This window comes from Gallus gallus, chromosome 4 (assembly GCF_016699485.2).
Source record: "Gallus gallus isolate bGalGal1 chromosome 4, bGalGal1.mat.broiler.GRCg7b, whole genome shotgun sequence".
NCBI classification, from domain to species: Eukaryota; Metazoa; Chordata; class Aves; order Galliformes; family Phasianidae; genus Gallus; species Gallus gallus.
Genome location: NC_052535.1, coordinates 48989086 through 49016794, shown reverse-complemented (window position 1 = coordinate 49016794; position 27709 = coordinate 48989086). Strand labels below are relative to the sequence as shown.

At 51.4% G+C, this 27709-nt stretch overlaps 2 protein-coding genes and 1 long non-coding RNA gene across 6 annotated transcripts in view; 2 read left to right on the top strand and 1 right to left on the bottom strand.

Annotated features, from left to right (window-relative positions):
- Positions 1–4269, top strand: LOC121110674. The gene is made up of 2 exons (XR_005859571.2): positions 1–3102; positions 3210–4269. It is a non-coding gene; the product is annotated as an uncharacterized LOC121110674 (long non-coding RNA).
- Positions 1006–24813, bottom strand: MFHAS1 (malignant fibrous histiocytoma amplified sequence 1). Of its 2 annotated transcripts, XR_005859570.2 has the most exons (4): positions 21440–24813; positions 5528–5654; positions 3900–4328; positions 1006–3081 (listed from the first exon to the last, which is right to left on the bottom strand). XR_005859570.2 is itself a non-coding variant. In XM_040699715.2 (3 exons), the coding sequence occupies exons 1-3, from the start codon at positions 24546–24548 to the stop codon at positions 4325–4327; spliced, it is 3240 nt and encodes a 1079-aa protein (XP_040555649.1). In that variant the 5' UTR covers positions 24549–24813; the 3' UTR covers positions 3899–4324. The 2 variants fall into 2 exon arrangements, 1 of the variants encoding a protein (XP_040555649.1); XM_040699715.2 differs by lacking the exon at positions 1006–3081 and having other exon boundaries at positions 3899–4328.
- TNKS (tankyrase) overlaps positions 24587–27709 on the top strand; it is a 113211-nt gene continuing 110088 nt past the window's right edge. Inside the window, exons 1-2 of one of the 3 annotated variants that reach the window (XM_046939853.1) lie at positions 24587–25130; positions 25627–27493. In XM_046939853.1, coding sequence (XP_046795809.1) covers positions 27004–27493 — 490 coding nt within the window. In that variant the 5' untranslated portion in view covers positions 24587–25130; positions 25627–27003. Of the gene's footprint in view, positions 27494–27709 lie in introns of all 3 variants that reach the window. The other 2 variants (XM_046939854.1, NM_204340.2) reach the window with 2 other exon arrangements.

Sequence of the window (27709 nt, the reverse complement as noted above, 5' to 3'; positions counted from 1 at the left end):
CGCGGGAGGCGGGGAGAGCGGCGGGCCCGCCTCGGGGCCGGGCTGAGCTCAGCGCCTCCTCCCGTCGGGCCGTTGGTGCCGGCCGGGGTGGGTTGTATGCGCCTGCGCGTGAGGGGCTGGAAGGGAGGGGCGCGAAGTGGTGCCGTCCGTCCGGCTGCTCCGGTCTGGGGACGGACACCAGCGAAGAACGAGTGGATTTTATGCAGTTACTGTTTTTAGGAGACAGGAATAGTTTGGGAAAAAGTGTGTATAGATCCTTGGGACGAATTCCAAGTCTGAGCAGCGGGTAGGGCATCTGGGTCCCTGTGCAACAGGAGGGCGGCAGGGCAGCATCCCTACATCCCTTTCCTGTTAGCCCCACTTCAAAGCACACTTGGTAACTCCCAGGGAAACCTAAGCATGACGGAATCGAGGCATCAGGCTGATGGGGACAGATGTTGGCCAGACTCTGTGCACAGGTCCACCCTATAGGAACCAAGGAGCCTGACAGGCACAAAAGACACCTTCAAACTCTGGTTGGCCGTCACCTTTCAAGGGGGAAACCCAGAGTCATAATGAGGGCATGTGCTGGGCGGCATCTTGTGCCCCCACTTCTGACTGAAACCTACAAAAGAATGTGAAACAGGGAGGAAAATCCACTTCTCCAGCTCTAAGGAAAGCCACCCAGGCAGAAATCCCACCCAGGTTTCTCTGCATGAGCCACCGGAGCAGGTAGCAACACCATTTCTTGAAAGCTCCAGCCAGGCCCCACCTCAGGCAGGCCTGGGCATATTCACCCAGGAAGCCAATTGCTCCTAAACACCATCTGCAGCCAGAAGCCTGCAGGAGAGCACAGCAATAGCTCCTGGGTGCTCCTTCCTCCCTGTAAAAGCCCATTCCAGCACTCTCATGGGTAGCTCCATTCCACGTTCAAAAAAAAGCAAGGCTGCAATTAGCCCCAGGCCGCCCCAGAGGCAGGACCCAAGCACTGGAACTGGGAAACAAAGCAAACAGCTAAGCTTCTCCTTGAGATTTAGATCACTTTTATTTTGTTGTTTTGGCGAGGATGTGTCGGTGCGGTGCGTGTACGTCTGGGCATGCATGTGTGTGTGCGCAGAGTCCTGCCCAGGTACGTAAATGATGTGAATACCTGCAATTACAGTTCATTAACTGAGCCACGAAGCGCGTGGTGAGTGCTACACTGAGGCCTTGACTCTTCTTGTGCTTACTGCGGTGCAGCATCTCCATCTCCCCACGCTGCCCTTCCAAGGATGGCAGCCCAAGATCCCAACCAAAGAGCGGAGCTGAGCTCCAGCACCTGGCTCTGTAGGAGTGAGCTGGAGGGCTTCCACATCGCTTAGCCAACTCCTAAATAACATCTGCGGTTCCCTTTAACAAAGCCACATCTGCCTTTCACAGCAAGGGACCCCCGCTGCTCTGACAAACTTCAACCAGGTCAGAGGAACAAAGGAGAAATGGGAACAGGACAGGGACCCCATTTAAGCTCTAGTGCTACGGCACAGCCGAGCACACCTGAGGATGCTGCAAGGGAGAGAACGTGTACTTCCACAGCCCCCAGTCTCTTCCCTTTGATTTCAGAGGCCACAAGGCAGGATAACCCCCAGTCTGATGTCTTTTTCCGTTCTGCTTTACAGTTGAATCCTCCAAACTCAGAGTGGAGACAGAATGCAGAAAGGGGACTAGTCAAATCCATCTTGGCAGTGTAGCAGGCTGAACCCATCTTATTTCTATGACTTTTTTGCCTTCAGCAGAGTTAAAACAGAGTGACCCCACCACCTAGGATCCTCTGCAGTTGTCAACTCCGGCAAGCCCTAAGATGAGCTAGATAGACAACATCACCCTTTGGGCTCTACCTCAACATATTTGGATGCTGTTTTGGGACATGCAGTTTCTTCAGTGTTACACAGACTCAGCAGAAGGCAGAGTTGCTATTGTGAGAGTTTCATTTGGACGGATGCATGTTTGAATCTCATGTTTTGCTTCCACGTGTAACACAAGATACTCCAGTATGAGCTCCAGGTGCTGAAAGCCTTACAGCTCTGCTTCCAAGTCCACGTGCACCAGTTTCATCATTAAATTAACTGGTTAGGCAAGCAAGAGGTCTGCAAACCAATGAGCAAAACCAGTGCACGGCCCTCTTGAGTGAAGTGAGGATCAAGTATCAGGAGATTCGTCTCCTCTTCCAAAGGTGTTACAGTCACCATCAGTTCCACAGGGAGACAACTGACGCCCCAGTCCTATCTGCCCTCTTTCTTCATTGGACGCTTGCTGTAAAGTCTGTAGGGCGCTCTGCAGAGGCCTTGGCCATTTTCTAGCAGTTCAGTAACTCTCAGAGCAAGGACAAGAGCAGAGTAGGAATGCATGCTCTGAACTGGATACCTCTGTTCTTAGAGCAACGTCTTCAAGCCCTCTTTCCTTAAGGCTTGACTCAAGAAAAATGAAAGTTCCCTCAAACATACAGGGCACTCATCCCTGGGGCTCAGTGATGTTGCATGGAGTCTAAGAGACAGGAGCTCAGCAAAGGGATGCTGTGTGCAGAGGATTCCAGGACACATCCTTAAAAGAGAGAAGCAGCAAAACCAAAAGGGCTAGCAGCCACTTGGCACGGTTTTCCTGCACAGATCTCTCACTTGGCAGTTGCAAAGGGGAGACATTTCTGAGCTGCATAGAAAATTAAATGGCTTTAGCATATAAAAAAAAAAATACAGATGAAAACAGTTACACCAGTTACTAAACAGTGGGCGGATGAGTGATCCCAATTTCATTTTAAATAACTCGACTGATCTCCACACTGCCATACTCCCAGCGTTATGGCTTCAGTACATGGAACGGGCTGGGTGCCTGCTGCCTGCAGAGGGCAGCTAACGCTGAGCTCCTGATGAGGTGGCAGCAGGGCTGCAGTCCCACGGAGCAGGCTGTAAGGTGTCTGCTCTGTCCTCTTGCTCCTTTAGCACTCCTGAATCCCACACCAGCTGGGCGCACCGGGAAGCTGATCTCCTGTCTGGAGAAGGATTCCAGTGGGTGATATCTTTGCAACGTGGATTTCACGCAACAGCTCAGCAATAAATCACTATTTTCTTCCTACAGAGGATGGAAAGAGAGGTGAGTAGCAGCAGAGACAGGAAGAGAAGCCCCCCCAGCATAGCAGGTGACTGTAGACAACGCTCTAACATAGTTACTAACTATATTGGACTCGCCATGTTTTACAGGCAGCAAAACTTTGGACGTGGAAGTTTTCTAGAACTATTCTGAGCACCATTTGGAGAGATCTCACCTCCCTCCTACCACCACAGGCAATTCCTGGTGAGTTTATAGAAGCAAGGTGTATAGAAGTACAATCATTAATGCTTCTCACTGGTACGAGAAATGTTTAAAAGCCCATTACCGGAGGTGGCAGGTCGACACATGAAGGCTGAGCCTAGGCTCCCTCCTGGCTGGAATGATACTCCAAAAAGATAGCAAGTTGACTGAGCTGCAAGCTTTTATTTGGCTGCTTTCCATGCTGAAGTTAGGAACAACGGCTTTCTTCTTTATACCTGGGCCCCACGATTTCCCACTAGAACGGATTCTGCTCTGCATTTCCCAACATGAAAGCTCCTGACAAAGGGGCTATTTACAGCCAGGCTGATATTTTAAGGACCAGAATTTAGGAGAATGTCACAGCAGGTCCCCACTTGCCTGCTCCTCCAACACACCCTTACCACTACGTAGCAGAGCATACACGACTGCATAAGGAAGGAAATATTTCCTAGGATGCTTCTCCCCCTGCACTGCAGGCCATGACCTGAGCCCGCTGTGTGGGACACAGTCCAGTGTTTTTGCACTGAAACAACTTTAAAGGCTTCACAGAACCAACCCCCCTTTCCCACAAAGCCTTGGCCAATTGCCACAAAACTCACTTGTCCAGGAACAAATCCAGGGAATTCTGCTACAGCTCACTTCAAGAGATTTTCCTCCAAGCAGGTCTGAATTAAATGGAACCAAGAACAATTTTACATTCATCATGAGATCCCAATGAGTTTCAATACGCAATCAGTGGGTCCACAGAATCCTATCCCCAGTGCTTTTCTTCTGGCTGGCAGCCCTGCCATCTGCAGCAATTGCTTTGCTTCATGTCTCGTTGTCATATCCAGCTTGCAGGTGACCGTGTCCACTCCAGCCATGAAGCCTGCACCTGCGAACTGCCCTGCCCTGTGGCATCTCAGAGTCCCAAATTACCACCGATCCCTGTCAGCATGCAACTCCACAACTGGACATGGGAGCACTGTAGAGCATCAGCCACATTCCTCCCCGGTGGAAAACCTTTGGCACCAGTACTGATGATTTATCTGGAGAAGGAAAGGAGAGAGAAACAGCAATGAAGCAAGAGCAGCAGGGTCCGTAACCCTTGTGATTAATAACTTAAGACACACAATTTTCTCTAGGCTGCTAAATAAGGAGGGAGAGCACTTTAAAAATAAGACTGGCCTTTTTGAGTACACAGGTTTCCTGCCAGCACACTGACTGAAACTAGGACATAGCTGTTAAGACACTATGGAGGTCAGGATGGAGGACGGGGGGACAAGCACACAGGCACGAAGGTGACAGCACAGTATAACAAACACTGCAACCTGGGGTTAGAAACATGCTGTGCCAAGCACACACACGCAGGAGGACCAGCAGCACGAGCTGTTGTGGCCTGTGATTCAGGATCAGAGCAGCTACCTTCTTTCCAGCTCCAAGCAGGCACTTCAGGGTTCCTCAACCCAGAGTTCAACAGTCATCTATCACCCAAGCTGCTCTCAAGCAGGATGAGCTTATTTTGAGCTACTGAGCAGAGAGAACAGCATCCAAAGCTACTTTCAGATGCTGAAGTGAAAGCAACTGGCATCCACATGCAGCACAGTGCCAACTACCTGCAGGATATCTAGCTTGCTCCTCAATGCTACCTGCCAAATTCCCTTGCACCACAAAGGATAAGTGCATAGCTCTGCACCTAGAACAGGCAGCCTCATGCACCACCACAAGCTTGGGGCCACCTGGCTTTGACATGTTCTCCACCAGATTCCAACACAAATTAGCAGCACGTCTCCATCGTGGTGAAAGGCTAAACTGAAATAGAGGAAACTGCTGGGACAGAAGGAATAAATTCTACCCAAAGAGAACAGTGCAACACAATGGTGGTACCTCCATCCTTAGCAATTATCGTCACCTCTCACCCGTACAAGATCCTGAGCAATCTGACCCAGCTGTGAGGGTGGCTCTGCTCGGAGCACAGGGTGGATAGAGACCTCCAGAGATTCCTTTTTACCTAAACTTATGCACGATGGTATTATCTCCTTATCTGTCACAACACAGCTCAGGGAACAACTCGACCCACTTTACTTTGACTCTCCTCCTTTGAGCAGGCTGCCTACAACCACACATAATTGGAACTGTCTCTGAGCTGCGGAACTGCTACCTTCCAGAAAATGCTTAGTGAGGAAATTATTCTACATAGGCTTTCTGGTGTGTACTGAGAGGAGTGGGGGCTGCTTTCAGGGCTCACTTGGAACAAGGGCTGATCACAGTAGGAGTGGGGGGGTAAACCAAGGCAACATTAACTCGCTCGCTGCCGTTCTTAGGACAGATGATCTCCGTCAGTCCCTCCGGTCTTGGCTGACTCAGCAGTTCTCCTGTGAATAAAGAAAGAGAGTAAGAACAAGGCAAGTATTTGCTAGACATCCTTTTAGTATGCCCTTCCCCCCAAGCAAACATCCACAATCAATGCAAGTAAGCACTATATGAGGGCTCCCTGCTCCTGCAACCCCAGCATGTCTCATCCACGTAACCATGGTGAACGTCCTGATGATTACAGCCTGCAGACATACTGCTCCTCAGAAAAGTAACATCTGCCATCTTTCCTGTGTCTTCTTTAAATCACTACACAGATCTGAGAGCTCCTCAGGGATTCATAGCATCTATGTGGAGCCTAATGAGAGAGAGGTTTTTAGGAGTAGGTGTTTTAATTAGGCTTTGGGGGCAGATGGGATCCAGAAGTCTACCTTCAAGCTGCACACAAGGGAAGAAGCTGACCTGTAGCATCAGCAGGATAACTAATAGACAGATGAAGCTACAGATACAAGTCTTATTGTTCATCTCTGTGTACTACAGCCATCCACACCCACAAAAAAGCATCTGTCCCCCAGTTCAAGCAGAAGGTTGCTACAAGGGCCGTGCCAAGACCACCTTCTTTGGTACAAGCGAGAAAGCAGATGGCTTGGGAGCACCCACAGACATTGTTTTTTGCATTACTTTGGTATTTTGCCTCTAACAAATTCTAAGGGGGACCTCAAACCAGCATGCTCGACCTTTTTTAGACCCTTGTGTATCTCCTGCTTTATTCCCAAACAACCCTAGTCACTGTGCCTATCCAATTGCTGGCCCCAGTACTGCAAATTCTGAACTGTTCCTCTTGGAGCTACCCAGAAGCTGAAGAAATCCTGCTGTCCTGCCATGGCTGAGCAGCCACAGTGTGCCTCTTCCAGCTGCCAGAATAACATTTAAAAGCAAAGTCAAAATAGGCAATAGGATTCCCTTCTCCCTGGGCACAGCTGCTGTGGGACTGCTATTGCTTCCTGCCAGGGCTCTGGGCCACACTATACCCTGCTGAGCATGCAAATCCCAGCTCCTTGCTGTCAGCTGCTCCCTCACGGAGACCATACCAGCCCTGTGAGTCAGGAGCAGCAGGGGTTCCTCACAGCACGTGTTATTCCTTTGCTGAATGAGCTGCGTCAGCTCTGGCGTCCCAGTGCCAAGCTGGCACCCTTGCAGCATGTAGTCCAGGGAAGAACACAGGTCCTTGGACTTCCCTACTGCAAAATGCACTTGCAACTAACCCTTCTGCTGTTATACAAAGAACAGCAGAAAAACGGCTCCAAGTGTCTAGCCTTGATTGCCTGGTACCTCGGGAAAAACAGAAGAAAAGTCAGGCTTCCAAGAACAACAGCCCAACCTGTGCAGGGTAGCACACTAGCAATCAGCCCCACCATTCCTGAAGCCTCCCAGATGCCACTCTCCTTTCCTTCTCAAACTGGTTCTCTTCCTACTTTTGTGAAAAAGCAGATCTGAAAAACCTTGATTTTCCCAGCAGGTTCAGAAGACATTGCTTGGTATCGTCAATGCAGCGAGGAGAGTTTGGCAGGGAACAAACACAGCCCCTCCAGAAGGAGAGCCCACCTTTGGGACCAGCAGATCCAGTTTAACCCCGTCTGGAAGCTGAAATCACATTTGGTTTGACTGCCTACCCTCCTCTCACACCCACACTCAAACCTGAAGTGGCAGAGAAGCTTTTAAGACACCAAGACAGATGAATCGTGACAGTATTTGCAATTCAAAGTTAAACCTACAGGGCAGCGTCCTCAATTATGTGAGCTGTCATATGCTGAAAGCAGTGACACGTCTCACCAAGTATGCACACCACAGGGCTCTGTGTCCCGGTGCCTCCCAGGTTTCCAGCCCCAGGTAGACTATCCAGATGCAGTTTTGCTAACAGTACTGAAAACACCAGTTCTAAAACATGAGTCATGACATTGGCACACTATTACGTGCTTTAACTGCCTGCACCAGAGAGCAGTTGTTTATCTCCACACAAGGAAGACACCTCTGCGGTCATATTTGCTTCCTGTCTACCTGGTGTACAGCTTTTGGTCAGATGCAGAGTCAGGCCCATTATTCCTTCTGTTTTTGAGTCGTGTTTGGGTTGAGATTACTTCTTCAGAGCCCTTGCCAGCAATCAGACCATGCATGCTGCAAAGCACACTTTGCTGGCCTGTAGGAAATACCCGTGAAATGCCAGATACCCATGACGGATCAGATGGTTCAGAGGGACGCTGACAGTAAGAAAGGAAAGCACTTGCAGCAGTGTTCAGTTGCTCCATGCTGGCAGACAGACAAGCCCAGCTGTAAGCCTACTTGGCTGTCTAACAGACAGAAGAGTTCTGCACGAAGGAAGGAAAATCCCACCCAGGCCTTTTGCCTTCTGCTGCATTTTCTACACAGCCCCCGCTGCCACAGGTATGCTAGGTGGAACAAGGTTCCCTGTCCACATGTCAATGATCTACAGTAAGGGCACAGGGCTGAGAGACTTTGCTGCAGCCTGCCAGGCCATCTCCTTTCTCTTGGAGCTGTCAGGAGAATACATTTGCACAGTACCAGCCCAATGGCATTTCCATGGTGTCAGTAAGGATCTGGGACAACAAGCAAGCAGTGGACAAGCAGGATCCTAGCCCCGGCTGCATGCTGCTGCTCACATCCTTCTCTCTCTTGGGATCTTGATATACCAGCCATGCTTCACAACAGGAACATGGAACTTATTCCTACATCCTGCCCTGCCTCATCACTGCCCCCACACTCCATCACATGCCCCCATACTGCTGCAATCGTATACTTGCTTTTGTAGCTCTACTGCTCTTTTGTTTTCCTACCTCAAATTCCTTCCCTGTGCTGAAGGCTTTCAGCCACAAGGGTGGCAGGAGGTTCTGGGTCATCCCTTCGGAGAAATACAGACTAAAACACTCTAACATTATCTGTAGACCAAAGCCCATCCCACACTCGGTTTCCTACTGTAGCCACAGTGGGGTTCACAAGAGAGCCCCAGGTCCCGGGGCACCCCAAGGTGAGCTCTGGCCTCGCATGCAGCCCTACCTCCTTCATCCACATAGTCACAAAGAGGTTAGGCTGGAAAAGCTGTAGCTTCTCTGATTATTATTTGCTTGGGGTTCAACGTCTAGAAACACTTACACATTCTGACTAAATCACAGGATGGGTTGAACAGCCACAGGCAGTTTCCCCCTCTGCTGTAAGCCCAAGCATTCTACTCACGTGCTGGGACTTTGCAGCTCCACAGAGGATAAGAAATCTGTGAGGCATCTTGGCAGCAGAAAGGAGAAGGAAATGGCGTCTCATAACAAGCCTGCTTCTATTCCATGCCATTTAAATCTCGTCTTCACCACTCTGGGCTTGGATGAAATGAAAAAGCTGCTTCCTGCAAATGCTGCTGTGCAGTACGCATAAACTTATTCTCAAGGATTGCACTCCAAAAAGCACTACTCTCTGTTGGTATGAATTTTTAATTGTGTCTTAAAGCACTGTCTACATCTGAAGCACAAAAATAGAAAGTTACAACTCTGCACTATCCTTCATTTATTTCCAGGGTCCTGAGCAACCTTATCTATATGTGGGGTTGGCCCTGCTCGTAGCAGGGGGGTTGCATAGAGACCTTCAAGTGAGGACTTAATTGTCTTCTCCCCTGCTTTCCAGCCAGGACTGCTGGGACGCAGAACCACTGCACACCAGGCCAGGGAGCCCCAGGTCCACTGCAGAGGCCGTGCCCTGCTCAGCTGAGGCCCCAGCACTGCCCTTGTTGATGCCACCCTCGCTGCCCCTCATGCCCAAGAAGCCCTGAGACCATCACCCTAGAGGGAAGCTGCGCCAAGGGGCAGGTGCTCTGCAAGGCCTCCTTGAAAGCCAGCCTGGTGAGACACATGGAGAGATGTCTTCCCTGGATACTGCAACCTCCAAGTTTAGCCATAAACTTGGTCACACAAATACCAGCTTGGTCACAGGAACACAAAACACCCTTTTCCTTTCCCAGTTCATGACAGTCAGCTAGCACTCGACCTCTCACTGTCACAGCAGAGGAGGACACTGTCAGAACTCAATGGTTGCAAAAGCTCCAGGGAAGCGCCTGACACTGGACTGAGCATACCTCTAGGTGGAGAACTTGGGTAGAAGGCATTTCAGATGCTCGACTCAGCAGCTAAAGGAAGGCAATTATTCAAAATGCAAATTTGCATCTCATTTACGTCTCAGTGGTTTCTCTGAGCTCACCCCTACTAATGCTAATAAAATTTGGAAAACATAATGTTATAAAATGATGTTTTGAGACATATTTCTCAGGGCCACATAATTATAGCTGGAACTGAAACTCAATTAAAACAAAAAAAGCAACATTTCCTAAACCAGGCCATTTCATACTTCCCATCTTCATGCTCACAAACCAGAACAGAGACAGTAGAAGCAAATCATCAAAATAACTCCATCAAGATGGAGGTCTCAGGAGAGGTCGTGAAGGTTTGAGCCCTTCTATCTTGTTCTGACAGTAGGAAACAAACAGCTCAGACATACCTAATGCCTAAGCCAGTGCAGGTAGCTGTCAGCGTGGCTCCATGACACAGCAACACCTCTCTCCTCTTTCGGCAGCTCACAGAGAGATTTCATGGAGTTGCATTGCCATCTCAGTAACAGATGGGCCAGGAGAGGAGACTGATTTTTAACATGAAAGTGACTCCTTTTCTCTGCTCAGTCCTCCATCTATTTCAGAGAGTATTTCAGCATAAGTAGCCCCTCTCATCCAGCTTTGCTGTCTCCTGTCCTGTCAGGCACTCAACCTTTGCGTTTTCCACTGCAAGGGGGCATGTGGAAGCAAACAGCCCCTGCTCATGAGAGCAGGCAATGGAGAAAGGAAGTGGCCACAGGGGACAAATATAGAGGACAGTTAAAAAAGGCTCAGGGAAATGAGAGTGGGTGCTGAGGAAAAGCTGAAACAGAAAATGAGAAATCCTCCAAATTGCTGAGTATTTCACCGCCCTTCTAATATCTGCCCTAAAAAGCATCCTGGAATCAGCAGGCTGTAACACAGCTCTTTCAGATGACTGCAATACAAAGCCATGAAAAATTGATTTGCTTCATTAACATTTTAGGACCTTATTAGCTGGAACGAAATTGACTGTCAAGGCATTTTAAGGGCGAGTCACAGTATAACGAGCTCAGTGCAAATTATCTTCATCCCAAAATAGAAAGAGGTCTGTTACTGAGTAACCAAGCCCAGAATCTACCTTTTGGTTATTTTTAATTCCACCCCTTCAACCATGTCTGGGCACTTTCTCACCCTGCCAAGGCAGGGACCAGCTGGAGAGAAAGCTGCCGACTGTACCAGTCTGGCTGCTCTCATCCAGTAACAGCAGGGCAGCATACAGAGCAGCCACCTGAATATCAGACACTGCAGCTTCAGCCAGTACAAATGGACAGTTCCCACCAGCTATCAGCCTACCTTTCAATAAAAGTAAGCCCAAAGCTATTACGCTCTCAGCACAGAAGGGATGTTGAGCGTTCTCCTTCATCCAGAAGATCAGAATGTGGCAGGTCCCGCCGAAGGGAGAAATGGAGTCTAAAAGACCTCTCAAAGCCATTACTTCAATGAACAAAGCAAACAGGTAATGTTCTCCCATGTTCGCAGGGAGTGATCAGGACTGGCCAGCATCTTGCTAGCTCTGGCTCCCTGGATTTGGGTCATAACACATTAAAAGCTGGCAACACGAAAAGCCAGCTCCTGCAAGGGACCAAAGAGATGAGAGGCTTACCAGATTCTGTCCTATGGAATGCTAGCTAGTGATAAGGCAGGAGCAAGTCTCAGTCTGACCACCTGCTAAGCACAGAGGAGAATGAGGCAAGCAAGACTCCTTTGCGCAGAAGCTAGCCAAGGGCTGGGAGAAATCAACACACACACACAGAAGACGTGTGTGTACCTGTGCTTCCCAACAGTTTTTCTGAGATTAGATAAACTTCTCCCAGATAAAAGCAACTTGGCTCCATTGGTTGCTCTTCTTGCCTTAGGGCCATTCCAAGGCTACAATGTGAACAGTAAAATGAATTGGAGGGGGGAGCTGTTTTTTCAAACCTGCATGGCAAGTATTCACTTCCAGATCATTTAAGGTGAGATGCACACACAAAACTCTAAACCCTCTCTGCATACCATTCCTCAGAAAAAAAAACAGGGAGCCCACTTATGCAAAGGAGCGAATTCCTTCACCAGCATTCAACTGGTTTAAGGAGCACAGTCTAATCAGCTTAACTCCCATTCAGGCTTACATCAAATAGGTATTTTACCTGTTAATTGAACCAACCCATACTCATCCCTTAAAGATGAAAGGGAAGCCCCATTTCAGTCTATTAAGAAGCCACTTTACTATGGAATTCGATCTGTGCACATACATCACAGGACTTACTCTACATACGTGCTCCATTTGAGCAAAATGTCTTCTTGCTGCTTTTTCTACAGTCACCCAGTTCCTCCTGGTTAATAAATAACGCCACGCTGGAAGCAGAGGGCGGGTATGGCTTCAGCTGAGTAGTTACCGTTTGATTTAAAGTACTTCTATTATTAACAAAGTTGCTGGTTTAGAAGTCGGAGTAAGCTGCTAGATTTGCTCTGCTCAGTGGTCAAGAACAAAGCTCTGTCTGTCCTTTTACTAGTAAGAGCTTTACAAACTCTTTTCTTCTTGTCCTCTTTTCCAGAAGAGATGAGGATTAATCTTTTAAATCTATTTTTCCTCTTTAATTTTTTTTTCAGTGAAACCCCACTATTTCCAATCATTTGGCTGCTTTTCTTTGAACCTTCTTGTTCCCTAATACCCAAATGAGTGACAGCTAAGAGTTATAAATCAAAGTGATAACTCACTTTTACTCGCAAACACATTTTCCCTATGGGAAACCACTTATTTATGGACAACATTATGGATTGTTTTACTACCTTTGCTGAAAGCAACTCCTGGCCCTTTTGTTCTGCCACTGGAACGCCTTCCAAAACGAGAAGTCACGTGAGTTCAGAAACAATAGTTTTGCTGCTTAACTCCTGCAGAGTTCATCACCTGCTAAATGCCATCTGGTCTTGGCTTCTTACTGCCCCCAAATAAAGTGCAGCATCCCTCTTTGCTGCTTAAAAAGCACTTCTCCCATAGCAGCCACATTTGCCACTGAACCAGGAGGGAGCCTTGGGGGCTGTAAGGAACTCATCAGTCTCCCAGGGAAACATTTCACTCCTCCAGCATCTCCTTTATCATCCTGCACCTCCCCAGGGGCTGCATGCTCTGCAGTGGGGCTTCAGGACAGGGCTTCAGCAAGCTTCAGGGCTGCTCAGAAGCCACGAGTTACCTTAGAGTGCTTTCCACAAAGCAGTAGCACAGCCAAGGATGCAAATCTACCACACACAGACTCACACAACGTAATGCTCTAAGAAAAACAAGGAGCAACCGCTCCTAGCTCAAGCCAAGGGAGAGCACAAGCCAGACAAGACCCGAAAGAACCTTTCTTTCTCTCCACTACCCAAAAAACTGTGCTCCGTAAGTAAAAAAATGCAAACAAAATACAGTCACACTGCATGTTCCTGTTTGTGTACCTGAAGATTTTTCAAGCTTGGTGACAAAGGAAACGTGCCCCACGTTCTTGGGCTTCCCCAGCACTTTTCTGGCAGCCAGAGGTGCCCGTGCTCCTTCCCCATGAACTCGTTGTTCCTGTCCATCTCTCAGCCTCCTGCATTTTTCTTAAACATACAACCAGGAGAACAGCCCTTCAAGCGAGGCAAGGCTTTATTAAAGATGACTGCTGAATAAAAAAATCAGTTTTAAATCCTTTTGTAACGATGACCGGATTAACTGCATCATGCTGCGTTACGCAATGGGGGATAAAGCAGTACACAGGCAAGCAGCAGAAGTGCCGCAGCTCTCACTCAGCTCCCAGCCCAGCACTCACCTGCACTGCTTGGATGGCCACAGGAGCAGAGCCACATGCAAGGCTCACAGACAAGAGGCTGTTTTGCGACACAGCTTTCTACTGGAGGTGCTGTTTCAATACTGCAGCTTTTGAAGGGGAGCACATCTCAGCATACGCAAGGTGCAGTGCCAATAATGCCAGCCCTGCACTCAGAGCCAGCCCTTTGTGTTACCCAAAGTGGAGCATCAGGCACCTGCTCTCACTGCACCTGCTCCAGCCCAAAGGTTTTTACTGTTTAAAAATCAGCTCCCTGTGTGAATCACAAACTCGCAGCATCGCTTTGCCTTGTTTGGCAACCTTTTCTTAACGTTGTGTTTAGCTTCACTGCAGGCACTCCAAAATGCGCATGTGTGCATGAACATTATGCGCTAGGCTGTCTTCTCGCTGTAGATGAAAGACGTGATTTATTTAAAAGGAGTAAAAGGAACAAGTTAAAAATAACAAGCAGCTTCAAAAGCTTCATAGTAGCTTTCTGCTACAAAAAGAAGCGAGGGAGAACTACTTTTTTCAAGACCCAAAGGAAGGCTCTCAAAGTTTCCTTTCATCCAGAAAAGTCTTTGGCTATGCTTCTGAAGGACAGATGAGAAGAGACCTACATAAGACTCAATTCCTGATCATTTGTTCAGCCTGGAGAAGAGAAGGCTCCGTGGAGATCTGATAACAGCCTTTCAGCTTGTATAAGGGGCTAAGAAAGAAGAGGACAAACTCTTTAGCAAGGTCTGTTGTAATAGGACAAGGGGAAACGTTTCTGTTGCCCGTAGAGGTGGTGGATTCCCCATCCCTGGAGACACTTAAGGTCAGGCTAGACGAGGCTCTGAGCAACCTGATGTAGCTTTAGGTGGCTCTGCTCATTGCAGGAGAGTTGGACTACATGGCCTCTTAGGGTCCCTTCCAACTCAAATGATTCTTTGATTCTACGATTTAGAAAATCTTCCCCAAATCCAATAATGATCAACTCACAGTCTGAAGGACTCCCTTTGGGTGCATGCATGCTCCACTGGGAAATGACAAGCTTCTCACTTACTAAAGCTGGCATAAAAAAATGCCATTAATGCAAGATCACAGGCTTCACCAACATGAGTGAGACCCCTCATCCAATGCTACAAATTCAGGTGCAGAGAACTGACTGGAGCTGCCAGTGAGGTCGAAGCACATGAGTTTAATTCCCCATGCAACGTTCTCACACAGTCAAGGAGTTGGGATGCCTGAAGTGCCAGAGGGAGGCTTGTACCAACTCCATTTGTGCTCACTGAATATTCCACACAGCTGGCTACTAAAAGCTTAAAAGAACTGCAAAGACTTGACACTGCAGCACACCTCTGTTACTTTGCAGGGATGGATTTCTTTTAAGTCACTACCTTAATGCCCAACCAAAGCAGATGTAAGCAGCTCCACTTAGCACAAATAACAGTGACTGAAAAACGTAACGTCAGATCACAAGAAGGGGAAGCTCTTTTTGATCAATTTCCTAAATTTAGCCACTTTGATAATCCTGAGTCATTTGGCCACAAGAGTTTTCCATATCCAGCAGGCGCATCATTATCTGAAACAAGAGTGTCAAAATCTCAAAGGAAATGTATTCAGAAGGAAGATCCAGAGAAATGCAGAGGGAGCTGAAACTCGCCTGGTTGTGTAACATGGTGAAGTAGGGCTGGTGCTGGCTGCAGGCTCCCTTCTCTGGAAACCTGCCACAAAGCATCCTCTGCTTTGGCACACACAGCCTTGTCCAGCACAAAACTGCTCTTTAAAACTAGTTTGAGTCTAGGAACCATTCCACCACACAGCTTTTGATCAGTCTGAAACCAAGTTGTCTGGATGCACAATTCTGCACGCCACTGGGCAACTCCTGGGTACCTTCCACCCCACAGACCCATACCTGTCAGCAGCTCTGTTGGTTCCTCAGTATCTCATCTGCTCTGGTTCCTCTGGGCCCAGCCACCCTGCTAAGGGAGGGGATTCTGTTTGCCACTCTCCACTTCACAGACAGAGAAGAGGATGAGGAATTACAAAAGGAAAGGGACACATCATTGTTGTCACTGCCCTGAAGTCCCATTCAGACAAACTCCCAGCTGCTCAGCCCTTTTTAAGGGAAAACAAATGCATTGGACGTCAATACCTTGAATCATTCTCTACTATAGTCTGCAGTAAGTACAGCTGCATTTCACTGTTGAGGACATAATCCCACAATGTTTAGCAGTCAGACAGACAGTGAAACTGTTTTTCCCTGTAATGCAGTAGAGAAGGAGGATGTGCACAGGAACTAGTGAGCTATACACAGCATTTAAAGACATGAGGACAGCACGGAGGGCAGAAAAACATGAACATCAGGATGGCCAAAATGAGATGCCTGCTTTACCAAATGGATCACTATTCCTAGCTAGGGGATCACAGATAACAAAGCTCCTTCCCGGACCATGCAAACATCACCTCCAAGTCACCGTGTGGAAAAAAAACAGTGGGTCAGAATGGGGTTTGAGATGAAGTTTTGCTTGCTCTGAAGGTTACTTGCCCCTATAATAGGTGTGGGGAAAAAATAATCTGCAATTAGGGTTATGCATTAAACCACAACCAGCGCAAACAGCTCAGTGGCCTCCATCCACTGGCCACGAGCAAGCTGCCCCTGACCACAGGGCCTGTGAGTGCACATCAATGCCACTGACAGCCCTGGCATGACCAGAGCATGCAGGTCTGAGCTGTGGCCAGGAAAAAAGCACAAGTACAGCATGACCTCAGCCTGCTGCAGCAGAACCTCAAAGTCACCGCAGCTGAACATCCCAAATGAAATTCAATTGCCGCCGCTGGGTTTTGCAAGCAGGCAGCCTGGGCTTCTACTTTTGGTGATTCTGCAATTGACACAGAGCTTTTCATTAAGTACATTTTCTCTCCTGGCAAACTGCTTTTAAGAACCAAACAACTAGCCTGTGCTACCATTAACAGATCACTAACTAGTGAGTAGCATGCAAGGCTGCCCACAGCTACCTGCTCAATACTGCAAATACAACAAGACATGGCACTCTGCAGAATTAACTACCAGACAGATTTATCCATATTCCACATTTAAAATGATGCTTGTTTTTTGTTTTTGTTTTTCCAGAGCTCTATCCCAATGTCAAGGTACGCAACAAGAAGCAACAAAGACTCCACACTGGCAGTCTCCCATCATCTTCTCCTGAGAGGCGAAAGGACCTTGCAACATACTTGCATATTCGAGCTTTCCTCTCAAAGATGCACAGACTTCCTATAGCTTATTAAATATGGAAAGCTGACGTCAGCACGAGGATTTCTGTCACAAGATAAAGAGGATAGCCTTTCATAAATGTATTATGTTCTGAATCATTTTTATCACATGTGAAACACACCCATGACATGACCAAACTCACAAGGGAAAAGTTCCCACTTCTAAGTGTTTTGTTTTCACCAAAAGTGCATGCAGATAGCAGGAACTAAAGCATGTTTCAGGATACCTGTGCATGGAACACAAACCAGATGACTCTGGAAAGGAGAAAACCTGCATTAGTATTTAACCTGAGCAATCACTAACGCTTACAGTCAGCCTTTTTTGAACAGCTCTCTTGCAATGGCACAAAGAACCATTTGGTACTAAGCACCTCTCTTACAGGTCACTTCCTGCAAAGGGAAATTGCAGCGACTGAAAAAAAAAGAAAGAAAAAAAGTGGGGAAAAAAAAGGTAATGCATTGAATGCCCAAACATTTGCACTTCTTCACTAACCAAACCAAACCAACGATGCACACACCCAAACCTAGCATCTCCCTGGGTCACTGATGGCAGCTCCAAGTCCAAGTCCAGAGGTGACCCTCCACGTGGAATGAAGTAGGACCAGATGAGCAGTAAAGGAACAAACAGCTTGGGGGGAAGCTTTGCCAAGGGAGACGCCTATTTGAACCACCAACCCATTTCCCCAGGCTTTGAGAGAAGGAGATACAAATTAGAAGAGCTGGCCATATAGGCACATCATTATTGTAGCAACGACCCAACAGTAACTTGTAAGCTTGTTTCCTTCGTTACAGGCCTGATCTTCTGACTTGTGGTGTCCTGCCAGCTTTCTCCTGCCTTCCAGACAACTGATGTCCAGTACTCACACTGTGCTGGGCACTTTTTAGAGGAGTTGTAATAGCCCCTATAGAAAATAAGGGAAAAAAAAAAAAAAAGAAAAAGAAAATACTCCACCCTCAAACAGGGATGAGAAAACACTGCCACATGCTAACATCAGGCTCTGTAGCTAAGAGGTATTGCTCCACCGGGCAAAAAAGCCAAGTGCTTATAATTTAATTAAAAGAACAATTAGACACCCGACATGAGTCTTTCATTTGGAGGCTGCTCAAACTTGGGAGCAGCTTCTGACCCTTCCTGAGAAAACCAGTCCCACCTGTTCCCTTTCCACCTTATGCAGGACTCTACAGCGTGACAAGGTGAAATCTTGCCATCTCATGACTCCATCCCAGTCATCACAGGAATTCACGTTTCCTTTCGACTCTGAAGCAAGGCCAGGTGGAGTAGAGACTTGTGGTCTCCCAGGCCTCAGGACAAACTGGGGGCACGAGCTGGAAGTATCTCCCCAGAAAAGATCCGGGGTTCTGAAAGACACCACCCTGAATGCAAGTCAGTAATGTGCCCTGTCACTCAGAAGGCTGATGGTACTCTAGGTTGCACTAGGCAAAGCACTGCCAGCAGGACAGGATTCCCCTCTGCTCAGCACTAGTGAGGTTGCCCCTGGACTACTGGGTCCAGTCTGGGCCCCCAGTACAGGATAGATGGGGGCACACTGGAGAGAGTACAATACAAGCCTACAAACATGATAAAGGGATTGCAGCATCTCTCCTGTTAGGACAGGCTGAGAGAGCATCACGCACAGTATATCTGCCCACAGCTTTCCACTTGCTGGCACATTTGTGAAACTGAATCTGTCCTGTTTGAAACAGTACCTTGGCAGTTTTCTAAAACAGACACAGCTCTTGGCTTTCTTTTACCTATGTTCAAACAGGCAACTTCACAGGCAGGAAAAAAAGCAAGTCACTGGACAAACAGAATTGCTTCCCCACCCCAACGGGCCACACAAGGCATAAGAATGCCCTGTGCACAGTACAGCTCAGAAGAACCTGAGGTAAGGCCCCACAGTCCATCCTTTGTCTCTACCACCACCCACCATCCAAAAGCCCTTTGCTCCAGGAACATCAAATCACGCACAAGATCATAACATTTCACAGTGTCTGTGACAATCCAACCCAGGTCTCATCTTCTTGACACGGCAAACAATTTTTTCTGGTCAGTACATGCAGGGATTTGACTTCTTTAGCCTGGAAAAAATCCTTTTATTTATATGTAGTGCAAACATAAAGGGAAAAAAAAAACCACCCAAACATTCAACACAGCACTTACTGGTTGAGCAGATGACTGCAGCCTCCAAGCACACAGATTCCAACTCGGATGCCAATTCGGTTACTGATTCACCCAACTACAAAGCCGTTTCAAACAAGAAAGCTTCCTTAAAAGGATTCTGTCGGGTCCTTTTTAGATCATTTTTATTCATCGTTTGTTTGCAGTAAACCTTCAGAAGACCCAACTCAGAATCTCAATTCTTATTAACCATTACTGTGCACACTAGACTGTACTTGAAGGATTTCTGTGTATTAAACAATGAAAACATGCACAAGCAGGTCCGGAGCAGAAGCAAGGATTAACCCTCAACTCTTGAACAGGCAAATCCCCTCTTGGAAGGGGATTCCAACCAAAATGGTGGATGGCCAAAAATGTGCCATCGATTTCATGAATGACGACACAGATTGCACAAGCAGACACAGCCAGACTACACTTCCAATTTTGAGCACAAATTTGGCAGCGTCTTCCCAGAAATATTTCCCCTTATTAAGGTCAACAGGCTGCAAAGCAGTTCTTCAGTGAAGTCCTAAAAAGACCACAGCCCTACTTCAGAATTAGCAGCACTGTAATTGCCAGGATTTCCGCTGCAAGAGCTTGGAAAGAAACACAGACATCTCCATAGCTGCATGTTTTAGTAACACTAAAGGAACCATCTCCTTCCCACGTGCTGTCACAAGTGACACCAACCGTGACACACTCACACGAGAGCACTGCGACTTTAAATATTCACTCCTCTCGTTCAACAAAATTGGGGGGAAAAAGCCCCTCTGCTTCACGATTCCCACAGAGATGCTAAGCACTCTCTTCTTCACTGAGCATATCTACAGCAAAGATTGCTTTGGATCAAATGCAGACATGCAGGCTGTAGCCTTCCAAATGGTTGGGGGTTGCATTTTTCACTCAACACAAGTCATAGTCAGGCTCCATTTAAATAACACCCAAGCAGACAAGCAGGTTTCTCATTTAACTGCAGCTCCATGGGGTCAGAAAAGATCAGTCGTGAAACACACACACGTGTAAATGATGCGTGACGGCAGGTCTGTAAAGCTGAATCTTCACTATCCATGCTAATACCCAAACATACTGTTTGCTCTCTTAGCTCTTTTTTTTAGGGTTTTTTTTTTCTTTTTTCTGAAAGCAGACCACATTGCCCTGAGCATGTCAGCAGCAGGAGCATGGGAGTGCCACTTCCCAATTCACAAAGTCAAGGTTCCCCTCACACTGAGTCCAATGCTCCTTACAGCAGAGAGCACATTTAGGAGACGGAATGAGCTAACAAAACAAATACAAATATCTAAACACACCCTACTACCCTGATGTGGCTCCAGACATCCCTGTTCATTACAAGGGAGTTGGACCAGATGACCTTTAAAGGCCCATTCTGACTCAAATGATTCTGCGACTCTATGATTCACATTGCCTACGAACCCATCCAGCATCACGGCTTCACTTAGCACATACTCCAGTTCCCTCACAATTTCAGGTTACCTGTAAATAAAGAATGCTTCAACACACTTCCAGCATGGGGCAGGGGGGGTGTATAAAAATGCACGCTTCTGGAGCATTGCTTACAGCTCAGAGTGGATATTCACTGCAAGCAGATACACACATCAACACCCCCCAAAGCAAACCCGGAGGAGCAGGAGGACACAGGTCTGAAGGCATACGCACAAAGTAAAACAGATGCTGCTGGAAAACACTGCTGATAAAATCATGAGTTTATAGGCAAAAGATTAAAAAAGCACCATGGCTAGTCACGTGTCAGAGGAGAGAGATTAAGATTTTTTCATTAGAAGAAGGGAGAGAGGGGAAGGAAAATATATATATGTATTTATTAAGGAATATTAGCTCCCAAATGCAACGTCTGGGAAATGCTTCCAGGTGAGAGACCCAAACAAAGAAGATGGAGCATCTTTCTCCTTGCAGGGAAGAATGCCTCCTGCTAGTCCTAAAAAAGAGGGCATGACAGGGGGCTGCAAAGATCAGCGTGGCCAATGTGTACCACCAGGAGCTTTCCTGCACTCAGAGGAATGCTTTTGGGTGGGAGTGGGAACACTAAGGTGCTGTCAGGCATCTCTATGTTTACAAACAGCTCCAAAGAAGGTGAAGCTGCAGGATAAAGGACTTAGGAAAAAATGTCAAGCCGTTCAAGGAAATCAGTATCAGCACAGAATGGGGCCTTCCCAACGATGGATGACCACTGCTTAGGACAAGAACCCAAAAAGCAGAGAAAAAAGGCCTGGGCATAGGGGGACATAACATTCCCCTATCTCAGAATAGAGTTATTTTAAGCCTATCTCCTTGGAGCTACCCTAATATTTTCTTCTATGACTCAAGTCATCAGGAAAGGGAGACAGAGAGGGGGGGAGGGTGGGATAAATAAAGATCAAGCTCACATAAACACGGCAGAATCCCCTCAAAGGTGGCACAAAGCCCCAGAAGGGGTGACAGGCAAGCCGTGTCGTGCCTTACCTGGAAAACTGTGTGGGTTGGGTGACCCTCTTTTAAGGCACTTTGAACAGAGGACGTGCACAGTGTAGTACAGGCCCGGCCATTCCTGGAGCAGGACATTCAGTTCTTCCACTAAGGGAGTAATAGCTTGCCAAGCCGTCCAGATATTTGGTAGGGACGCGTGGCTAGCAATAGACAGCGTGTCTGGTTGCAGGGCTCCCCGGGCAGGCCGGTAGCTCACCACCACCGGCACCTTTCCTCGGTAGGCATAGATCTGGTATTTGCCATCCGAGCGCTGAACCACGTGGCTGTTGATCTGGACGCTGTAGCGCGCAAACAAGCCGGGTGGGAAAATGAAGGGAAAGCTGTACTCAATCTGCAGCTGCTCCACCACAAACGACTGGCCGCTCAGATTGGCACCATTGATCCACGCCTCCGCATGGGGCACCTCATTCTTCACGTAGCAGGGAAACTTGTACCAAGCGGCAGCCCCATTTAAAGGCTTGGATTTGGGTTTGTTGACACAGTAACAGAGTCCCATCTTCTCCAGCAGCTCCAGGATGAGCTGCAGGTCCTCCCGGCTCTGGATATGGGGCTTGAGGAGGAGGCGGATAACATGGGCAGGGAGGAGGCCATGCAGCAAGAAGCCCTCCACGTAATGATGGAGCTGAGTGGCCCTCAGTTCATCAATGTGGGTGTCACTGAGCAGTTTCTGGAGCAGCACAGTGGCATCCCGCTGGCAGAAAACATTGAGGATGTCAATGAGTCGCGGCAGGTTGTGGAACACGTACTCCCGCAGTGTGAGGTGCTCCTCAAAGTAGAGCAGCTTCCCGCTCTCGTGCAGGTAGGACAGGGCGCTCTGGAGCCGGTCCTCCGTCAGGCCTGCCTGCAAGCCCAGCCGGGCAGAGTCCCACCAGCTCAGCCACAGCTGCTGAGCCTGTGGTTGGAAGTGCAGCTCCTCCAGCACTTGCCAGGACTTGGGCAACACACGGTGCAGGTTTGGGAAGATATCGCGGTGCTCAGCCACCGAAAGAAGCTTGTCCCGCAGGCGACGCACCTGGCAGTGGTCCCAGCAGCTGAAAGGCAGCACAGGAGAGAGGATCTGAGGCCGGTGGTTGAGAAGATACTGAAACTGGGCTTTTTTTCGTCTCAAGTTCTTGTCTGAGACCCCGTAAAAGGCAGTGTGAGGGCTGGAGCAGCGCAGGTCAAAGTCCTGTCCCAGAGCCTCGTCTACCTGCTGGACAAGGCTCTGGAGGCCCTCAGCATCCCTCTTTTCCTGCTGGGCAATCTGGTGATGAATGTCCAGGCACTTCTCTTCCAACTCTCGCTCAGCGCAGAGGTCAGCGTGGGTTCCCACCATGCACACCACAGCGTGGGGCACCTTAGAACCCAGCCAGTGCAAGAAATAGCCCACGGAGGGGTAGAAGTGCTGAGGGACGTAGGCACTCAGATTCACCACCAGCACATAGAGCGCTCCGGGAGAAAGGAAGAAGGACTGGATCACATCATAGGTCGGGTCCCCTGCCAGCTCATACACAATGAATGTCAGGCCTCTCTCTGCATCTGCGGTCCAGTCCATCACCTCAATGCCCTTGCTGCCCGACAATCGCAGTCCTGACGAAACCTGGGAGGCATCTGGAGGCAGTGAGGGTGCAGGGCACGGCCTTTCTCCTTTCCCTTGGTGGGATGGCACATGAGAACATATGTCCCGCTGCTCGGAAGCATCCTCAGGGACGGGGCAGCACCCCGCTGCTCTCCCACTGTCCTGCTGTTGCCCAGGGCACCCTCGGGGCTGGACGCTCCCTGCTTCCAGGCTTCCTGCATCCTCCTTCTGCCCATTCTCCTCCATCAGGCATCGCCTCAGCAGGGTCTTGCCAGCGTCCTTCAGCCCCATGAGGACCAGCTTGAGGCGAGGTTTGAGGGCAGGCTGGGAGTGGGCCAGCTCCTGCTGGTAGGCTGCAATGTAGGGGATGCCTTTCATGCAGACCTCGTAGGGGGGCTGGATGAGGGGGTTATCTTTGATCTTCCACAGGGTGACGCGGGAGAGCTGCCCGAAGCCCTCAGGCAGGATGGCGATCTGGTTGCCTTGCAGGACCAACTCCTCCAGGCTGTGCAGGAGCACGATGGAGTCGGGCAGGTAGCGGATGCGGTTGTTGTCTAGCCAGAGGGTGCGCAACTGGCGGAGCTGGCAGAGGCGAGGAGGCAGCACAGAAAGCTGGTTGCGGCTCAGGTAGAGCTCCTCCAGCCCCGGCAGCGCCAGGATGGCGGCGGGGAACTCGCCCAGCAGATTGGAGGAGAGGTTCAGCATCTTGAGCCGTTGCAAGCCACTGAAGCCGGCGGGCAGAGTCCGCAGCTGGTTGCCATCCAGCATGAGGCTCTCCAGGGCGCCCAGCTGGCAGAGGCCCTCGGGCAGGGCTGCCAGGCCCGTGCCGCTCAGCCAGAGGATCTTGAGGCGGCGCAGGGCGGCGATGCCCTCGGGCAGGGCCCCCAGGTGCCGGTTTCCAGAGCAGTCGAGCTCCTCCAGGGCGGCGAGCTCCAGCAGCGGGGCGGGGAAGCAGGGCAGCAGGTTGTGGTCGATGTCGAGGGCACGGAGGTGCCGCAGGCAGCCCAGGCCCTCGGGCAGGCGGCGCAGGCGGTTGAAGCTGAGGTCGAGCTCCTCGAGGCGGGCCAGCTCGGCCAGGCGGGGCGGCAGGCCGGGGCTCTCGGCGCCCAGCTCGTTGTGGCTGAGGCTCAGCTTGCGCAGGCCCCGCAGCCCCGCCAGCGCCCTGCCGTCGCCCAGGCCCCGCAGCCGGTTGTGGCTGAGGTCCAGCTCTGCCAGGCGGCCCAGGTGCCGCAGGGCGGCGGCGGGCAGGCGGCACAGCCGGTTGCGCCGCAGGCTGAGCACCCGCAGCCCGCTCAGGGCGGCGCCCACCTCCTCGGGCAGCTCCTCCAGCCCCCGCCCGCTCAGGTTCAGCGCCTCCAGCTCTCCCAGCGGCGGGCGGCGGGCCGCGGGCGGCGGCGGCGGCGGCCCCCCCGGAGGCCCCTCGTCCGGCTCCGGCTCGGGCTCGCCGGGGCCGCCCCGCAGCTTCCGAGCGCGCAGGGCGGCGTCGCGCCACAGCCGCGCCGCCTTCGGGGGCTCCGTCTGCGCCATGGCCGGGGAGCGGGCCCCGCGCCGCCCGCCCGCCCTACCTGCCGCCGCCGCTGCTGCTCGCCATGGGCGCGGCCGGCGCTCGGGGCGAACCGCGGCTCCGCGCCGGCACCGCCAGCCGCGCCGCGCCGCCCCGCGCACGTAGCCGCCGCCGCCGCCGCCCCGCCAGGGGCGGGACACGGGCACGGCCCGCCTGTAGGGCAGCCCCCGCCGAGAGCGGCGCCGAGGACGGCCGCGTGCGCCACCTCCTCCCGGGGGGCGGCGGTAGGGCTGAGCTACCGGCCTTGTGCTGCGCGTCACCCCCGCGGCGAGCAGGGGGCGGCCGTTCCGCCCAGCAGCCGGGCTGGACCTGCCCTCCCGTTACCGTGCCGCGGAGAGCCGGCAGCGCTGCGGTTACTCGGAACAACTCCGCCACCTTCCTGCCGGGCTTTGTTCCCTCCGCCGCCTGCGTCTGGGCCAGATCCTCAGCGCCGCGCTAAATCACCGCATTCGCCCGTTGCTACATCTGCGCGTCGCGAAGCTGCGGGCTCGGTGGCCATCTTTCTTTCCCGTCGGTGACAAGCTGGAGCAAAGCCCTTTCTTCAGGTGCTCTGAGCCCTAGCAAACCTTCACCGCGTGTCAGTTCAACGCTGTCTTGAGCACGAAAGTCATCCCTGAGAAGGGAAGATTGGTGGCGTTGGCTGGCAAAGCCAAACACAGGGTGCAAAGCGTGGGGAGGAAAGTCCCTGGGGGCAGGGAGGAAGCGTGGATACGGGCAGGTAGGACTCAGCACCAGGCTGGGTTCAGGAGCTGCCCAAAGCATCAGAGGCAATCCTGGGGTGCCTTTTGGCCCTGGGGCTGCCCCTCGGCTTTGGAGGAAGAGCTCTGCAGGGATACCACGATCTGGGAGGCCCTTCCCACCCTTCCTGTGGGCTGGTATCAGATCCTGTTGCTGAGAGACACAGGTGGCCTCTCACTCCATTGTCCCTGTCAGAGCTGTTTTTCCAGGCTTATCCTCGTTTATTTTCAGAGCATCCTTACGTCCTGACGGCGTACTTTTATCTGGGCTAACTCAGATTTTGTCTCTTTGTTTTTCCTGAAGACCACTGAGGAAGCAGCCCCCCTCCGCACACCAGGAGCTGCTTCCCCACATCACAAATAGCACTTCAGTTCCTCCTGAAAAGATAGCAGTCCTCTTCTCCGTCACCTCGCCCAACTGTTCTTGTGATACCAGGCCTGTGACTTTGTTTCCTGCTATCAAAATGACATGTTTCAGTCAAGACGATGCTTCTAGGAAGCAAGACCTCTGCATGCAATATCAGTGCTGGCATCACATTTGCATCAATTTTGTTTTTTTCCTTGTGCACACGAGGACAGAGGAAGCAGCATCATTACTGGGGGCAGCCACCCGATGACACTCACGTGGGCGCTGCAGATCTGCTCTGAAAACAGGTCAGGCTCCTGGCTGCTCTGTGACCTGCAGCGGGTGTCACCCAGAAGGATGCCCGTCTGCATCCTCTCACATCCCCCCGAGGACAGCTGGACAGAACCCTCTGCCAGGGCTGCTTCAAGCAGCCGGTGGCTCAGCCAGATAGAAAGCAGCAGGGTGAGAAACACCTACCTCCTTTTGCCTGCTACTAGAAGCACGCTGGAAGCCCGTTAAACGTAAACACGTAACACCAGGTGCAGGTTTTGGTGTTGTTTCCTATTCCTTAGAGATTAAATACAGTCAGAAAGTATTCCAAGACCCTCTCCTAGCTGTCACCAGCCGGGGCTGAGGGGCACGTGGCTGGAAGCGGCTAGCAGCGCTCCGAAGCACTTTATTGAAAGAGGAAAGCCCAACTCTGGGCTTTGCTGATAAATAAAGGCTGGAGGAAGGCGAAGGCTGTGGGAAGTGGGTGCTCCTCCTGCTGGCGGAGCGGTGACCAGGCCTCGGGCTGAAGGCACGGAAAACGGGAGCTCAGGAGCAGTGAGGCCCGGTTCCTCGCTACCGAGCGCCTCTCCCTCAGGGACGGGAGGAGGCCTGGCACCAGCCCCAGCACCGGGGGAAGCGACGCACAAAGCCCAGTTCTGGCGCTGGGGAGCGCGTCAGGCATCGGGCAGCCACCGCTTCGCGGCTTTCTCTCGACAGGGCCCGGCTCCCACAGCCGTACCTGCGGCTCCGCTCCCACACCGCGCTCCCGCTCGCAGAGGCGTTCCGGTCCCGCGCGGGAGGTGCTTCCAAAGGAGCGGGGTGGGGCTACCCGGAGGGCGGGACCACACGAGAGAGAGCCCGCCAGGGGGCAGGCGCGAGCCGCTGCCCGACGGAGGGCGGGACATGATGCGGCCACGCCCCCTCCGCCTTCCCCTCACTCCCCCCCCCCCCGGCGCGTGACGTCCGGTCGCCGCGCCCCGCCATTGGTCAGCGGAGGGCGGAAGCTGCCGCCGTTGCCGCAGTGACGGGAGCCGAGAGGGAGGCGGGGGAGGGAGGAGGGCGAAGATGGCGGCGCCGCCGCGCCGCTCCCAGCACCACCACCATCATCACGGGCCCCCGCCGCCGCCCGGGCCGGCCTCGCCGCCCGCCGCCGCCTCTCCGCCGCGCAGCCCCAGCCTCGCGCCGGCCGAGCTCGGCCCCGCCGCGCAACGCCACAGCCTGGCCGGGCCCGAGGGCGAGGCTCCCCCCGACGCCGAGCGGCCTCCGGCCCCGGAGTGCTCGGAGGGCGCCGCTCCGGGCCCGCCTCCGGGCTCGGGCAGCAGCTCCGGCAGCTCGGCCTCTTCCTCCTCCTCCTCGTCGTCCACGTCGTCGTCGGTGGCGTCGAGCCCGGCGGCGGAGAGCCCCGAGGCGGCGGGCCCGAGCGGGGCCTTCCGCGAGCTGCTGGAGGCTTGCCGTAATGGAGACGTGACGCGCGTCAAGCGCCTGGTGGACGCTGGCAACGTCAACGCCAAGGACATGGCCGGCCGCAAGTCCACGCCGCTCCACTTCGCCGCTGGTGGGTGCCGGGAGGGGCCGGGGCAGCCCCCTATGGAGCTCGAGGGCCGGGGCTCGGAAGGTGCTGGGGGGAGGGCAGCTATCTGAGCTCCGTGTTTCTTATGCCAAGGCAGAGCATAGCTTCTGTGTGTGACAGTAGTTTAAAGGCACCGACAGACTCGTCTGTGTTCCCCACGTGGCCTTCAAACTTTCCGTTGTTTGTTTTGGAAGTGAGAAA

Coding starts and splice junctions, on each gene's coding strand:
- MFHAS1 (XM_040699715.2), bottom strand. CDS start 24,548: ATGGCGCAGACGGAGCCCCCGAAGGCGGCGCGGCTGTGGCGCGACGCC. Junction 5,655..21,439: donor CAACCCACACAGTTTTCCAG/GTAAGGCACGAC, acceptor CTTTATTCACAG/GAGAACTGCTGAGTCAGCCA.